The sequence below is a fragment of the Eptatretus burgeri genome, chromosome 7, assembly GCF_056783735.1.
Source record: "Eptatretus burgeri isolate ZD-2024b chromosome 7, Ebu_testis_v1, whole genome shotgun sequence".
NCBI classification, from domain to species: Eukaryota; Metazoa; Chordata; class Myxini; order Myxiniformes; family Myxinidae; genus Eptatretus; species Eptatretus burgeri.
In genome coordinates, this window is record NC_140967.1 from 9,965,620 (window position 1) to 9,981,977 (window position 16,358).

Genomic DNA, 16,358 nt, shown 5'->3' on the forward strand with positions numbered 1-16,358 from the left:
CCCCTCCCCTCACAATGCCTTCCCTCCCTCTCCCCACACACTGCCTTCGCTTTCCTTCCCATCACACTACCTTCCCTTCTCTCCCCTCACACTACCTTCCCTCCCCTCACACTGCCTTCCCTCCCCTCCCCTCACACTACCTCCCTTTCTCTCTCCTCACACTGCCTCCCTTCCCCTCATGATGCCTTCCTTTCCCCCACCTCTCCTCGCTCCCCTCCAATCCCTCCTCACCCCTCCCTCTCCCTCCCCAACCTTCTCCCTCCCCTCCCCTCACACTGCCTCCCTTCCCCTCATGATGCCTTCCTTTCCCCCACCTCTCCTCACTCCCCTCCAATCCCTCCTCACTCCCTCTCCCTCCCCTCACTCCTCCTCTCCCCTCCCTCTCTCTTTGTCTTCCCTTGAGTGAAGTGACGGGAGGTATTTCCTCGTTTATAATAAAGAAAACGTTTAAAAGTTTATGTTCATACTAATAGTCTGTACACACATTTCACTAAACCATGCGCATGATGTACCGCTCCTCCCCCCCACCCAACCACCCACCACCACTACCCCCTCCGTGTGACCCAACCACCTCCTCCGCGTGACCCCTACCACCCTTCACGCCACCTTCTTCATTTTCAGGAGTGCGGAGTCCTAGACCATCCTATAAACCACGCTTCCACCAGAAACTCGTGCTCACTTTTATGGCAGGAACTTGGGACAAACGCCACATGTAGCGGTTAGTTCGTCCTTCCTCTCCAGTCTCCACAACAGCTGTTCATTCGTTCCTCATCACCCCGTTCCCTTCCCCCAAAAGATCCTCAACCCACCCACACGTCCACACCCTCGAACCCCCTTTTACTTCCTATATCGACCAGAAGTCCAGTCGATCCTCATCATAAGCACACAGCTGTGCCCCGTCCGCAAACCGGCTATATTAGAAGGTGACACAGGCACCCTGACGGTTCACACAGATCTCCGTGCGAAGGAGCCTCTCACAGATTGGAAGTAACGGTTCAGGAAACATCTGGTTTCCCACCAGCTTGCGTTGACAGGACCTCGATCGCCTCTGTATATAACCTCCCGATGAGTCGGGAAACCGCTCGAGATCGTCCGCTCCAGTGTTGAACACTCCTCCCACGAGCCACAGAATCTGCGGCGAGATTCCTCCAGCTGAGCCACCTGGACTTGCAGGCCACATGGGGGTCCAGCGGCTGGACCACGACTTCATCACGCCGACGCCCATTGCGTGCGTCACCCACGTTATGTTCTTGTTTGGCTTTCTGGGCAGCCTCTTGGCTTTGTACATCCTCGCACGATCTCCCTGCAAGAACCGAGCGTTTCACTCCATGCTGCTCGCTCTCACGGTCACCGACTTGATCACCACATGTGCTGTGGTCCCGGTGCCCCTTGCGGCATTGATCACAAACCAGACGGTCACCGTCCTGGGCGGTGATGCTCTGTGCCTCTACATATCCACCTCTCTCCTCTACTCGAGTCTCGTCACGCAGTTCCTGCTGTGCGGCCTCGCCTTCGAGCGCTACATGTCCATAGCGCGTCCCTTCCACTCGTCCCGACTGACCCGGTGGTGTGCGGTCCGCACCTTCCTGGGCCTCGTGTACACGTTCAGCGCCGTGGTGTGCGCTCTGCCCTTGCTCGGCGTTGGGGGAACACGGGAATACGAGCCTGGCACGTGGTGCTACAAGAGCGTGCACGTTCCAGATTTCCAGGGCAACGAGTCCCAAACGGTCTTCAGGGAAGGCAACTGGAAACTCGGCAACTGGACCTTTGCGCTGCTCTACAGCCTCCTCATGATGGTACTTTTCATCATCATGGTGTTCAGCAATTTCGTCGTGCTCTTCGTGCTTTTCGGTTTGGTAAAGAAGCGGCGCCGACGTCTCCAGCCGAGGTCGGCGCACTTTAGTGCCGTGAGCCATGAAGACCAGGACATTCTGAACGTCGTGATCGCCATCACGGTCATCACCTTGTGCTGCGTCATGCCGTTCACCGTAAGTCACACGTACACACACACACACCACACACCACACACCACCGGCAGGGGCTGGAGGTTCAGCGTTTTCATCTTAAACTCGTCCTCATCTTATCAGGCCATGATGTCCAATCTCACAGATGGTAGAAATTGATTTTCGTGTCACCCGTCGGGCAAATACGTGGAAGTGGGTGTTCTCTGACCTTTATTATCCGCTGAATATGACGGTGCAGTTCCATACTCGATATTCCGTCACAAAACGGATCAAAAAGGGCCTCGGGACTTCGAACCAGGACGAAAAGTTCATTGCAGCCCAAACCAACCTCTGAGCCACAGTGTCCAATTAGTGGGGCAGATAACAGCAATTTTTGAGAGGAATCGTGCAAATGATGATACAAGCATCAAATTTGGCACATTTGTTCTCCGGGGGATTCTAATCAAATCTGCCTGATTGGCCATTTGGAAATCCAAATTTCGAAAAATTTGAAGAAAAAAAATTTCAAAAAAGTCAAGATCACGAATCAATGTTGGATGCTGGCTGAGATTGGTGAATGTTTCAGAAACATCATCAAAGACGTTCCAAGTCTGCCATGCAGTTTTCTTCCCGTCACATCCAGTGAACGCATGGAAGTATGGGATCCCTCTCGCTTTCTCAGGTCCTATTGCAGAAACTACCTCATGGACTGGAATCCATCACACCTTGGCTCCTTGGCCAAAGGCAATCCACATGTTCTCAAGACCTAGTTCCTGTAAGGATGGCAGTACAGATATTGCTATGACTAGTACGTCCGTGTCATTAGCCTTAATGATAATGGACTTCAGACTTGCCTCGGACTTCAGACTTGACTTCTTGTACACATCAAACACTACGTCCACCCTCTCGTACCTGGCACCATCGGATTCCACCTTTGGGATGATGTCTTCTTTGGCATAGTCATCAAATATCTTTGAAGTGCGTGGAGGTAGTGCATTGATAAGTGCTGAGCCATCAATGATGACTGCATCTCCCCTTGGTTCTCTGTCTGGGATGTTCACTTGCGCTTCAAGAATTTCAGCCGCTGTGACTTCAAATTTTTTTGAAGTTCTTTTTTTCTTCAAATTTTTCAAAATTTGGATTTTCAAATGGTCAATCGGGAAGATTTGATCAGAAAGCCCTGCGGAACAGAAATGCCAAATTTGATGCTTGTATCATCATTTGCACGATTTTTCTACTATCTACTACACTACATGGAATATGCCAAGAATCCGTGTGTGTGTGTGTGTGTGTGTGTGTGTGTGTGTGTGTGTGTGTGTGTGTGTGTGTGTGTGCGCGTGCGCGCGTGCGCGCGTGCGCGCGTGCGCGCGCGCGTTCAAGGGCGTCAATCGCGATGAAAAGTCAGGGTGGGAGTGGGGGGCGTACGAGCTCACACAGTGAGGTCAAATGGACATGGGGTCAGAGCCCTAAGATTAGACAGTCCCCGAAAAATTTAAGGTTGTGAGCACTTTGTGGCCACTTGTGCTTCCTCTTCTGGGAAAATTCTTTTTCTTTTGGGGCGGGGGGGGAGGGGGGAGGGAGGTCAACTTTATGTTGTGTACCATACAGTCCAAAAAAAGGGAATTGGAAGAAAAAACAAATAAATAAATAATCGGAGTAGGCAAGAAAGGAAACGGATTAACAGTGAAAATGAGTGAGAAATCGAATGAAATGAGAAAGTGGTGAGAAGAGCAGCTGAACGGGGCAAATGGACGCTCCGGGCTGCGAAAGTTACAATATCGACTGAAAATGTAAAATGAGGGTGAAAACGATCGAGATGGCAGGGCTGTCGTCATACGCTCTCCCACAGAATTTGAGGCAATACTACCCCCCCCCCCCTTTGGAACACCTGGGGGAGGAGGCAGGAGGGAGGAGTAAACCAAGTAGCTACAACCTTTGTCTTACGAGTTGATGATGAAGATGAAGCCCTCTAATGTTGTCGACCAGGGCTATGAAGTGCCGGTCCGCACGTGCTATGGAGCGGTACGCGATGCTGAGTGGTTGTGGCCGAATATAATTACCTCCACCACCGAAGGTGGAAGGTTACGTGTTCACTCCTGTCTGTTTGTTTGTTTGTTTGTCACACGATTTTTGGCCACAGTTTCCAGGCAATCGTTCTGAATTTTTTTGTGCATGTAGGTGACCAGCCAAAGACGGCAATGCTAAACTTTGATGAAGATCTGAATCCGGATCCGGATCTGAGAATTTTTCAAGTGATTCCTCACCGTTGAGAGATTGGGCCAAAAACTATATTTCGCACAATATCTCAAAAGGTTATGGACGGATTCGGACGCAACTTGGTGGGCAGGTTAGGAGTGTGACGAAGACGAATCGATTCAACTTTGGTGAACATCCGAATCCGGATCCAGATATGAGAGTTATTTAATTTTTCAGGTGATTCTTCACTATTGAGAGATGGGGCCAAAAATCGATATAGAACTGTACAACATGTATAACATGACATGTCAAACATGTAATGGGCCCGATATGTTCTCGTGGATCAGGCATTACGCGGTCGAGGTGTGCGCTCTACCGAGGGCCTTTCTAATCAATAATGTTTGGCCCGTAAAACATTCAATCAAACAATGTTCCCAAAAAGCATGGAATCTATGAATATTCCACTCGCTAAATATAATTAATCACTCATTCAAACTTTTCATAAAATGTAACAAATCAATGACAAGGAAAACTGCTTTGTTGTCCTTTTCCCCCAGTTGACACCCAGCAGTATGTGATACCATTGGAAAGAGAAGACAATTTCCCTGTTGAACATCATGGATATATTTGCAAGATTGATAGATTTCTTCATTTAAAAAAAAAGGGATGAGGGGGGGGCAGACTCTCAAGACAAAGGTTGTAGCTACTTGGTTTACTCCTCCCTCCTGCCTCCTCCCCCAGGTGTTCCAAAGGGGGGAGTATTGCCTCAAATTCTGTGGGAGAGCATATGACGACAGCCCTGCAAATTCAAAGTTCTACAGCGATTTCGGCCAAAGGCAAGGGGTAATTGGGAAACTTGAGACGCAATGGCACGGCATTTATTACAATAATCAGTGAAAATGAAACACTGCAGCAACTTAAATATGACGTAATGCTCAATAAATCAGGAATAAGGAACGAATAAACTGATGAGAACTTCCCCAGGAGACATGATCCAAAACAACATTTACTCTGAATCGCTCACTTCATCTTTATAACCTCCACCACCGAAGGTGGACGGAGGTTGTGTTTTCACCCCTGTTTGTTTGTCTACGAACATGATACCTCAAAAAGTTGTGGACGGATTCGGATGAAATTCGGTGGACAGGTAAAGGTGTGAGACAAGGAAGAATTGATTCGATTTTAGTGAAGATACCAATCCGGATCCAGATACTAGAATTTAAAAAGTGATTTTTCACAAATTAAGAGATCGGGCCAAAAACGATAGATAGCACAACATCTCAAAGAGTTTTGGACGGATTTGGACGAAACTTGGTGAACAGCTTGGGTATGTGACGAGGAAGAATTGATTCAATGTTGGTGAAGATATGGATTTGGATACGAGAAATTTGTAATCTCTGAAGTGATTCTTCACCATTGAGAGATGGGGCCGTAAACGAAATACAGCAAGATATCTTCAAAGTGACGTACGGATTTGGATGAAACTTGATGGATGAGTTGGGTACAGTGCCTTCAGAAAGTGTTCACGCCCCTCGACTTTTATCACATTTTGTTGTGTTCCGTCCTGAATTTAAAATGATTAAATTAAAAAAATGTTGTCACCGATCTACATAAAATACCCCATAATGACAAAATGAAAACGTGTTTTTAGAAATGTTTTACAAATTAATTTAAAATGAAAAGATGAAATGTCTTGCATCAATAAGTATTCAACCCCCCTGAGTCAATACTTTGTAGAAGTGCCTTTGGTAGTGATTACAGCTTCGAGTCTTTGTGGGTATGTCTGTATCAGCTTTACACATCTGGATTTGGGGATTATCTCCCATTCTTCCTTACAGATTTGCTGAAGCTCCGTCAAGTTGGATGGGAAGCGTCGGTGAACAGCAGTCTTCAAGTCTTTCTGTAGATTCTCAATGGGTTTCAAGTCTCGCTTTGTCTGGGCCTCTCGAGGTCTTTCACGTTATTGTTCTGAAGCCGTTCAATTGTTGCTTTGGCTGTATGGTTAGGGTCATTGTTCTGTTGGAACGTAAATCTTCACCTGCAGTGTAGGATCTTTTGCACTCTGAAGCAGGTTCTCCTGAAGGATTTTCCTGTATTTGGCTGCATTCGTTGTTCCCTCTATCCTTACAAGTCTCCAGGTCACTGCTGCTAAAAAAAAGCATCCCCATAGCATGATGCTACCACCATGTTTCACGGTAGTGATGGTGTTAGATGGGTGATGAGCTGTGCTCGGTTTCCGCCAAATGTAGCGCTTTGCATTCAGGCCATAGAGTTCAATTTTCGTCTCATCAGACCACAGAATATTTTATCTCATGTTCTCGGAGTCTTTCACGTGCCCTATTTGCGAACTCCAGGTGTGCTGTCATGTGCCTTATTCTCAGAAAAGGCTTCTGTCTGGGCACTCTCCCAGAAAGCCTCGATTTGTGAAGTGCTGCAGAAATTGTTGGCCTTCCAGCAGGTTCTCCCATCTCAGCCAAAGAACTCTGTAATTCTGCCAGTGGTCATTCGGTTCTTCGTCACCTCCCTGACCAAGGTCCTTCTTGCCCGGTTGCTCAGTTCGGTCGGACGGCCAGCTCTATGAAGAATCTGGGTAGTTCCTTATTTTCCCATTTCCTAATGATGGAGCTCACTGTACTCTTGGGAACTTTCAACACTCGAGAAATTGTTTTATACCCTTCCCAGATCTATACCTCCTCACAATTATATCTCAAAGTTCTGAGGACAGTTCCTTGGACTTCCTGGTGGAGTTTCTGCTCCGACATGCACAGTCAACTGTGGGACCTTATATAAAAAGGTGTGTTTCTTTCGAAATCATGTCCAATCAATTGAATTGGCCACAGGTGGACTCCTATCAAGTTGTAGAGACATCATAAGGATGATCAAAGGAAAGTGGATGTACCGAGCTCAATTTGGAGGTCACAGCAAAGGGGTCGAATACTTATTGTGCAAGTCATTTCAGCTTTTAATTCTTAATCGATTTGTAAAAAAAATTCGAAAAACATGTTTTCACTTTGTCATTATGGGATATTTTGTGTATTTCGGTGAAAGTCTTTTTTGATTTAATCAGTTTTAAATTCAGGCCGTGGCACAACAAAATGTGACAAAAGTCGAGGGGTGCGAGTACTTTCTGAAGACATTGTCGGTGACAAGAACAAGCCAATTACATTTTGTTTCAGGTCCGGATCCAGATCCGCCCTATCAGTGGGTTACAAAATGTAATGTATTCAGCCTGGCAGAGGTATGTGGCCTCTCAGGTTTTGGCTGCTACTCCTCTACCCTCAAATCCATCCAGGCACAGCCAGGTGAACCTTACAAAAACTATTTGCAAGATTCATTCCTCCATAAACAAAGAAAAAGAAGGAAAGAGAGAGATGGAGGACAAAAAGAAACAATGCACAACAACATAAACAACACACTCACACCAACAGAAAGCACACACACCACCCACTCACTCACTCACTCCAGAAATACCTTACCACTTCAACCTCCTCAATCTAGAACCACTGCTCACCTCCCCTCATTTATTCCTCTCTTTTCCCGCCTGTTAACCGCCTTACACACTCTCTTCGATCCCATTCTTCCCTCCGGGTCTTCAAGACAGGTGTTCGCCACCATCTCAGGGCATCTTTCATCCAAAGCCATGATATTTTCTCCACCTGTTAAACCACCACACCCTCCCAAAATTTTGTTTGTATATCTATCTTGTCCAGCCCTTGCGTTCACCCCTACCCCTCATCATTACCTGCATCCCTTGTTTGTCCGTCTCAGTCTCCCTTCTCCCTCTGCCCTGCGATTGGCGTTTCCCCTTTCTCCTGCTGATCCCTTTTGTTCTGTTGTTTCCTGATCTGTTCTGTCCCAGCTCTTCCACGAGCCTACACCATGTATAAAAAAAGGTCTTGAAACATCTCAAAGGGTCTCAAGGTCAAATTGGTCGAAGATGTCTTAAGGGTGTTGAAAGGTCTGAAAGCTGTGAAGGTCTACAGGGTGAAATGGTGTAAATGTCTGAAAAGTATAAATGGGTTTAAAAGGTTTATAAGGTATGTTGTAATGGTACATAAGTAATGGACATAATTAATACATGTAGTCACGGTCCAATAATAAGTAATTAAGATGAAGTGCTCACATTTCAATAGTACGTAATCAATAGACACTCACGTACCATTATAATTACCATTGGAACGTGAGTACATGCAGAAGAGGACCCAGCACACCAACTCATTCTCTCTGATATTTTCTCTTCCTCTGTCTCTCCCCCTCCCTCTCCACTGTCCCAAGTGCACTCTCACTCATCCGGTCTATGATACACTCCCCGAGTGTCCACTTCAGTCCCCCTTTTGTATCTGCGCAGCATGATAATCCGCACATAAAATCTAGTCCCCCAGCGTCCCAATGGCATTCTGGGATTATATTAATTATTAGGCTTGTGTAGCACGGCAGTAGAACGTCCGCTCTGAGTCTGGGAGGTCGGTAGTTCAAACCCGTCTGAGTCATACCAAAGACTTTAAAAATGGTACGTGCTGCTTCCTTGCTTAACATGAAGCATGGACAAACAATATTGGGAAGGCAATGGCAAACCACCTCGTGTAACGCATGTCAAAAAAAATATGCTTCGGCATCACCAACGCTCTGCAAAGAGTTTTGACCATCAAAATTTTAAAAAGCATGGTGAGGGTGGGTATAGTAGGGGGAGTTAGGGGGTGAATTGCAAGGGGGGGGGTAATCATAAAAGGGAAGGGGAAGCGGAGGTGTAAGGGTGTAATCATAAAAGGGAAGGGGAAGCAGAGGTGGAATCATAAAAGGGAAGGGGAAGCGGAGGTGTAAGGGTGTAATCATAAAAGGGAAGGGGAAGTAGAGGTGGAATCATAAAAGGGAAGGGGAAGCGGAGGTGTAAGGGTGTAATCATAAAAGGGAAGGGGAAGCAGAGGTGGAATCATAAAAGGGAAGGGGAAGCGGAGGTGTAATCATAAAAGGGAAGGGGAAGCGGAGGTGTAAGGGTGTAATCATAAAAGGGAAGGGGAAGCGGAGGTGTAAGGATGTAATCATAAAAGGGAAGGGGAAGCGGAGGTGTAATCATAAAAGGGAAGGGGAAGCGGAGGTGGAAGGGTGCACTTATAAAAGGGAAGAAGCAGAGGTTTCAGGGTGTAATCATAAAAGGGAAGGGGAAGTAGGAAAATATCAGCTCACGAAGCCTGAAATAATGTACTCAAATGATGTTACTTTTTGCATATATACCATAACCTGGACCCTTCCTCTTTTCCATACACTTACTCTGTGCATTTGGACACACACATTCAATATGCCAGTAAAGGGAGGGGGTCAGGGATTACACAAACGTTCACGTTGTGTTATCAAGCTGTAAATCAGACACAATGACCATAAAATGGGATTTTGGGGGATTTCCCTCCCATCTTGAATCACCAATCACTTTGTGCCCTGAATGTTGGCCTGCCTGAGGATCTGAAATTCCAAAGTTTGTTCCAATCATAATGATTTATTTTTAAATGATTTGAACAGTAAATTCTGGATTGCCACTCGAGCTCAACATTCTGACCAGACGTTGTGGAGATAGCACACTGAACCTTGAGTTGTCCAGCCCCAGCTCGATTCCCAACCCGACTGTAACTGTGAGATGGGTGTTACATATATACATATATATATATATATATATATATATATATATATATATATATATATATATATATATATATATATATATATATATATATATACACTGTATATTTACATTCACCCACATGGTGTTCTCTTGATGTAAACAACTGCTTCTTTTATAATCATCCTTCCTCGCTTATTTATGAAACAGAAATGGTGTTTATTATTCCTGGAATGTTGCAGGGTTCACTCTTTCTCAAGCAAATAATACACCAATGATGGAAATATTCCCCACATCGTCCTGGATGCGTTTGAGTCATCCTGTTTCATGAGTCCCTCTCATGAGTCCTGAGGTCAGCGCGACACATCATGATGCTCGTCTCGGCCAGAGAACCACCTGGAATCCATCAAGTGTGTGTGTGTGTGTGTGTGTGTGTGTGTGTGTGTGTGTGTGTGTGTGTGTGTGTGTGTGTGTGTGTGTGTGTGTGTGTGTGTGTGTGTGTGTGTGTGTGTGTGTGTGTCAGATAGACAGAGAGACAGAGAGAGAGATTTTCTTACTGGTCACATTTTCTTCATGTTACTGGCATCCTTTTATCTTCTATTTTAAGGGAAAATGTCTGCTCTTTGCCAAGACGACTTGCACGATGTCTGCTTTATGTAAACATGAACTTTAGATTTAACAAACAGTGAGATGTTTCTCAAGACCATCTATTTTTTTTTTCTTGTCATTTCAGTTTCGAGGTTTCATCAGTGTGATCACAAAGAGCCCAATATCGAGGAACAAAGAGGACACGAAAGATGTATTCATATTCCACCTGTACCTCCTCAACAGCATCCTCGACCCCTGGGTGTACATTCTCGCCCGAAGGAGCGCATGTGTACATCTCGTTCAGACGGCATGCTCACAGCTCTGTCCGTGCTGGCTTCCACGGAGCCAGGAAGGAGAGGACTCCAAATCTTCCACTGCTCTGCAACCTTGTGCAGTGGTGGTGGCACCACAACCAGGAGGTCAAAATGAGGCAGAACTGATGAGTGATAGCACAGTCACAGAAGAGGATACCTGTTTCCAAGCAACTGGTAAAACACTTGTGTGAACACATCTATGTGTTTATTTATCAAACTTTTAGTTTGTTATTGGGGAGTTTTTGGCAGCGCTGCCTTTTAACACATCATTCATTCCATATGGAGTCTGAGGCTGCTGCTGAGATCGTGGGCTGTGCCACTAATGCAGTGCCCCTGTATGCTGGAGGAGGAATTTGTCATTTATTGAGGTTTCCGGAGATGGCTTGCCTCCTTTTCGCGAAGTTTGAGTTGTGGCCGATGACAAATGTATGAGAAGTTTTTTGTGATTGATTGATATATATGTACGTGTATATATGATCTTGCAAGTCTTTTCGATTTCAGACCTCCATTCCCCTGACAAGCCTGGTGCTGGCTTAGCAGCTAGGGTGGCTGGTTTAGGACCTTAAGGTGCTGAGTAAAGCCCTGTTGGCTGCTGAATTAACACCAGGTGGGGTTGACTCAGCCTGTCATCTTTCCGAGGTTGGTGAGATGAGTGCCAGTGTACTGGCAGAGGGGCATAGCATCACCGGCACAGCCGTGCTTCAAGAAATGATAGCTACCCGGTAACCAAGTTGCCATACGCAAGAGCAGAGATCCCCCCTGACAAACCCCACCTAGTTGCACACACTCAACTGAGAACCCACACTTTGTGATGATTCAGAAGCTCCCTCCTTCTTTTCACTCTCTTCTATTATCCATTATCGCCTTCTTTTGTCAGTCCAATTACCCCCTTCCTTCCCGTCCTTTAACTTGCCAACTACGTGCCGTCTCGTGTTGTCTACCGTCCCTACTCGTGACCATTTCAATTCCTATTTGTCCATTCTTTCCTGTTCACAGTTCTCCTTTTTGTGCATGCTGTTCTGTGAGTGTGTCCACATCTTCCATGAGCCTTGATATCAGTATTTATTTATTTAAAATCTGTGCCTTCTGTGTTTAATTATTTAAACAAAGTGTAAGACAAGGTTTGATGAAGTTGAGGCGAGTCAGTTCCTTGGACCTGCTTCCAGGTAAACAAGTCACACCGAAATCACGTGACCCTCATACCACTCTCCCTCCACATTAAACATGGTACTTTAAGAAATATTGGTGTACGGGCCAATTGATGCATTTTGTTCAAGTTTCTTGATGTCTACAGAACAGTCTTGATTTTACAGCAGTGGATATAATTAATAAATACTCGTTTTCCTTTTTTAACAATTTACTTTTCTCAGTTTGGTATCAAAACCACTTCTATACCACCACCACCCACTTCCTCATGCGAAAATAATAAACACATGTCTAAACACCACGGACAAAATCAACATTCTTCTCACGAGTCTGACCGTTACAAGTTTGTATGCTCAGAGGAAAACATCCAGGACCGTGTTTCCATTGGCAAAAGGCGCTATCCTACTTTATTAAATCAAGGCAATCGTGTGTGTGTGTGTGTGTGTGTGTGTGTGTGTGTGTGTGTGTGTGTGTGTGTGTGTGTGTGTGTGTGTGTGTGTGTGTGTGTGTGTGTGTGTGTGTGTGTGTGTGTGTGTGTGTGTGTGTGTGTGTGTGTGTGTGTGTCCGAAAATAAAAGAAAATACAGCGCTCGGACAGTGTCCACCAAATTTGGCATACATGTTGGTAGTACCCAGGGGTCATGTCATGGGTACAACTCCACCCAACCCTGTGAGGGGAGGGCAGACGACTACTTACGATTTTCACCTGTACACGTGCCACAGTACAAGTGGTTTACTGACCCCTGCTGCAAACAGGAGGGATTGAAATCCAGGATACAAAATATATTTGCCTCACCCCCCCACCATCACTTTAAATATTATGTTAATAAGAAAATAAATTAATTTTAATTGATATTAAATTTAGTTTCTTGGACTATTGAATGTGAGGTTCCGAGATCTTCTTGAACTCCCTGCAAAGATATTGGCTAAAAACAAGATAGTTCCTCAACGACGACTGGTACCACTACCAACACCAAACTACAACTACTACTTCTTTCACAGCCCCAAAAATTCCCAGTTTTCACATGGCCAGGCCGAATATTTGTGTAAAGTAGGTTTGGGGCAGAAATTTGTAATTAGTTCAGGGAGCCAGCGAGAGCTTGCCGACTTTTCGTGAAGAACACTGTGGGATATTTAACATCCGTCAACGAATGTCGGCAGATGGGACGCCCAGTTAAACGTCCATCCGAGGGATGGCACACACATTGATGATCATGGGGATCATTGAGCCTGTAAGACACCAGGATGGCAATTTATAGCTGGGCTGAGATTCGAACTCTCGGGTCCAAGCCGTCCTACTCGCCCTACAATGGTTTCTATAACATGAGCTATGTAGGGCCATCTATTTATTACCTACAGCAGGAAAAATGGGGGTGGTTGGAGGTGTGTGTGGGTGGGGGAAGAAGGGGTTGGGGTTAGGGTTAGGGGCATATGAGTGAATCAAGGTTCAGTATATTTCCCTGAACTTTCACATCACTTTAGCATTTGTTTGTGTTAAAACATCACAGCAAACACGTGATGGTGCCTGTTTGGCACTGCACTTTGTGTATTTCTACACAGCACACAATTCAACATCATTTTTCACTTTGCATCTGAAGCGCACATTTACCAGAACATTCTTGCCATCTTCACGAACCAATACAGTTCCCTTGTTTTACATCTTGTGTCACAACAGATTCGAAGAGTTGTCGTAACAGTAAGAGTAACAAATGGTAGTGCCCTGGACGGTTCTCTTGAACAGGCCAACGGCAAAGAGACAGCCAATCGTTCTCCCAGGAGTGACCCAGGGATCCCCACATCCGAGATGGTGTACCCCACCTTGGTGAAATCAGGGTCGTGTGTGTGTGTGTGAGAGAGTGTGAGAGTGTGAGAGTGTGAGAGTGTGAGAGTGTGAGAGTGTGAGAGTGTGAGAGTGTGAGAGTGTGAGAGTGTGAGAGTGTGAGAGTGTGAGAGTGTGAGAGTGTGAGAGTGTGAGAGTGTGAGAGTGTGAGAGTGTGAGAGTGTGAGAGTGTGAGAGTGTGAGAGTGTGAGAGTGTGAGAGAGAGAGAGAGTGAGAGAGAGAGAGAGAGAGAGAGAGAGAGAGAGAGAGAGAGAGAGAGAGAGAGAGAGAGAGAGAGAGAGAGGAGAGAGAGAGAAAGAGAGAGACAGACAGACAGACAGACAGAGACAGAGACAGAGCTGATCCATGGGGACTGATCGGTGCTCTGACCATGGTCACACTGCCTGACGAATCCGGGCAGCAGTGAAGAGTGGGGAAGATTTGGCCCCCAAATTGCATTGGGGTGGGTGGGGAGGGGGTACAACCACTGTGAAGATGGCATACAATGTTGTTGGTTCTGTATGGTGTACGCATTATTGTACTCAAAACTTCCACAAGTCCAACCGGACACATGACGCGTAAACAAATGTGCAAGTCGCAATAAAGGCTTTGTTATTGTGCAAATAACTTCACATTTCACAACTCTACGGCTCTTCTTCTTAAAAAAAAGATTTAAAATATGAGGCCAAGTTCGACAAATCTGGTGCTCCTTGAATGTGAACATCAAACTTTCCCCCCTTTTCCAATTATACATGAAAATTGGGCAGAAATGAGGTTTACCCTGACTGCATCACATGTCATGTTACATGGAATTGGGCCATCATGTTTTTAGATGCATCATACAAGACTAAACTGTTTTCTTTATCTGCAAATAACCCGTTTTCCTTTTATTATTATTTTTTAACATGGAAATGTTTTGCGCTGTCAGTTCTACTTTTCATAACTCGCATAGACGAGGTACAAGTACATCAACTAATATCAGGATGAGTGGTTAAATGAGGAATGGATAAGGAACGATGGGCCAAACGAGCAAAACTCCACAAGCAGGAAACATTGTACAACTAGAGAGTTCATAGAACATGTTACCCCACACATTGTTAACTCCGTAATTCAATTGAAATCAAATAGTTGTTCAAGTTCATGAAAAAAATATATTTTTTCACAAGTTCAGCATGATTGAAACAGTGTCTTATACACCACCTTTTTCAACATGTCCGAGTACTGAGAAACTGGAGGTGCTTGCAAGTGACAAGAAAGCGATTAGTGTTCTGAAGTGTTCCTGATATTAAATAAAGATTTTCAAGATTGCATTAAAAAACAAAATTAAATTCCGGAAGTTTACCGCCGTTGACGCAGTGTCTATTACACCACCCTATCTTGCATGTTCCATCAGTTCTTCGTGCCTGTTGTTTGTGTCCTTCAAAAACAGTAAGTTTCCTGTTTGAAATGATTTTCAATTTTGTTCAACTGCCAGACAGGCAGACAGAGTGAAACAATTGTCTCGCTCCTCTCTGCGCATGCATAATCAGGACAAATTCCTGCTGAACTACAGGATTTTGTTCCGATTAGTGCACAAAATATAACATTCAATTGAAATCAAGTTGTTCCTCAATCATAAACGAATGTTTGTAGATGGACAGACGGAGAGACAGACAGACGTGAACCAATTCCTCAACCCCCCCCTCCCCCTTACACTTTGCGTGCACAGGGCAATGAACCTTGTGAAGTGAATTGTAACTACCTGAAATCGTTAGGTTAGGTTAAGTATGGGAGCATGTGCCAGAGGAGCCCGTCGCTGTGTCCACTTTACATCGGTACTCCAGGGGCCTCCGTCTGACCATCCCCCAGGCAGATGCCTGGCACATCCTCATCTAGTTGGGATGCCGATCAACCTGATGCAACCACGAGGTGCGCAGTCGTCCGCTTGGCCTTCTCCACTCACGAGACTCCCTCACTGAGAGAATATGGAAAGCAGGATCAGCATCAGGAAAACGAGCCACATGTCCAGGCAGCCGAAGCTGATGCTCACGGACAATACAGGCAACAAATCTCATCCGAGTCTCTCTCAGCAACCACTCTTTCGACTCAAAGTCTGACCAGCAATAGTCACGGATTCTCCAAAGAGACCTGGTACGGAAGGAGTTAAGTCTCTGTCTCATATTCTTTGTCAGAGTCCAAGTCTCACATCCATAGAGCAACACTGGAAGCACCAAGGACCTGAAGACTCAGACTTTCGTCCTCCTGCATCGATACCGACAGTGCCACACCCCATGATTCAGTAAATCCATGACTCCCCAGGACCGACCCAGATATGTCATGACCGGCGACTCACAACCTTGCACAAGGAAGGTGAATCTCTCCATGACCTCAACATCTTCACCACAAACAAGTACAGATAAGATGGCAGCATCCAAGATATTTTTGAAAGCCTGGATAATTTGTTTTGACCCAAGAAACCCATCGTCCCAGCAGCTGTGATTCCTCTTTAAGTGCATTGAAGGCCCCTACAAGGCCATCCAGTGTTTCTGCAAGGATGACTGCATCATCTGGAAAATCAAGGTCAGAGATATTGACATTCCCAAGCAATGCACTGCAGCTCGATCTCTCAGACATCTTCCCCAGAATCCAATCGGTGCAAGCGTTGTAGAATGCGGGGGGCCAGCACACACCCCTGACGAACTCCAGTAACAACTGTAAATAAGTCGGACATGGAACCACAACACCTCACAGTTGATTGGAGGG

The 16,358-nt window shown here is 45.6% G+C and overlaps 1 protein-coding gene across 1 annotated transcript; it reads left to right on the top strand.

The window, feature by feature from the left end:
• The first annotated feature begins 850 nt into the window (after positions 1 to 850).
• LOC147022646 (prostaglandin E2 receptor EP2 subtype-like) lies at positions 851 to 11,892 on the top strand. Its single transcript, XM_085887397.1, has 2 exons — positions 851 to 1,988; positions 10,484 to 11,892. Exons 1-2 carry the CDS (start codon positions 1,179 to 1,181, stop codon positions 10,841 to 10,843), a joined length of 1,170 nt encoding a protein of 389 aa, XP_085743523.1. The 5' UTR covers positions 851 to 1,178; the 3' UTR covers positions 10,844 to 11,892.
• The last annotated feature ends 4,466 nt before the right edge of the window (positions 11,893 to 16,358 follow it).

Coding starts and splice junctions, on each gene's coding strand:
- LOC147022646 (XM_085887397.1), top strand. CDS start 1,179: ATGGGGGTCCAGCGGCTGGACCACGACTTCATCACGCCGACGCCCATT. Junction 1,989..10,483: donor GCTGCGTCATGCCGTTCACC/GTAAGTCACACG, acceptor TTGTCATTTCAG/TTTCGAGGTTTCATCAGTGT.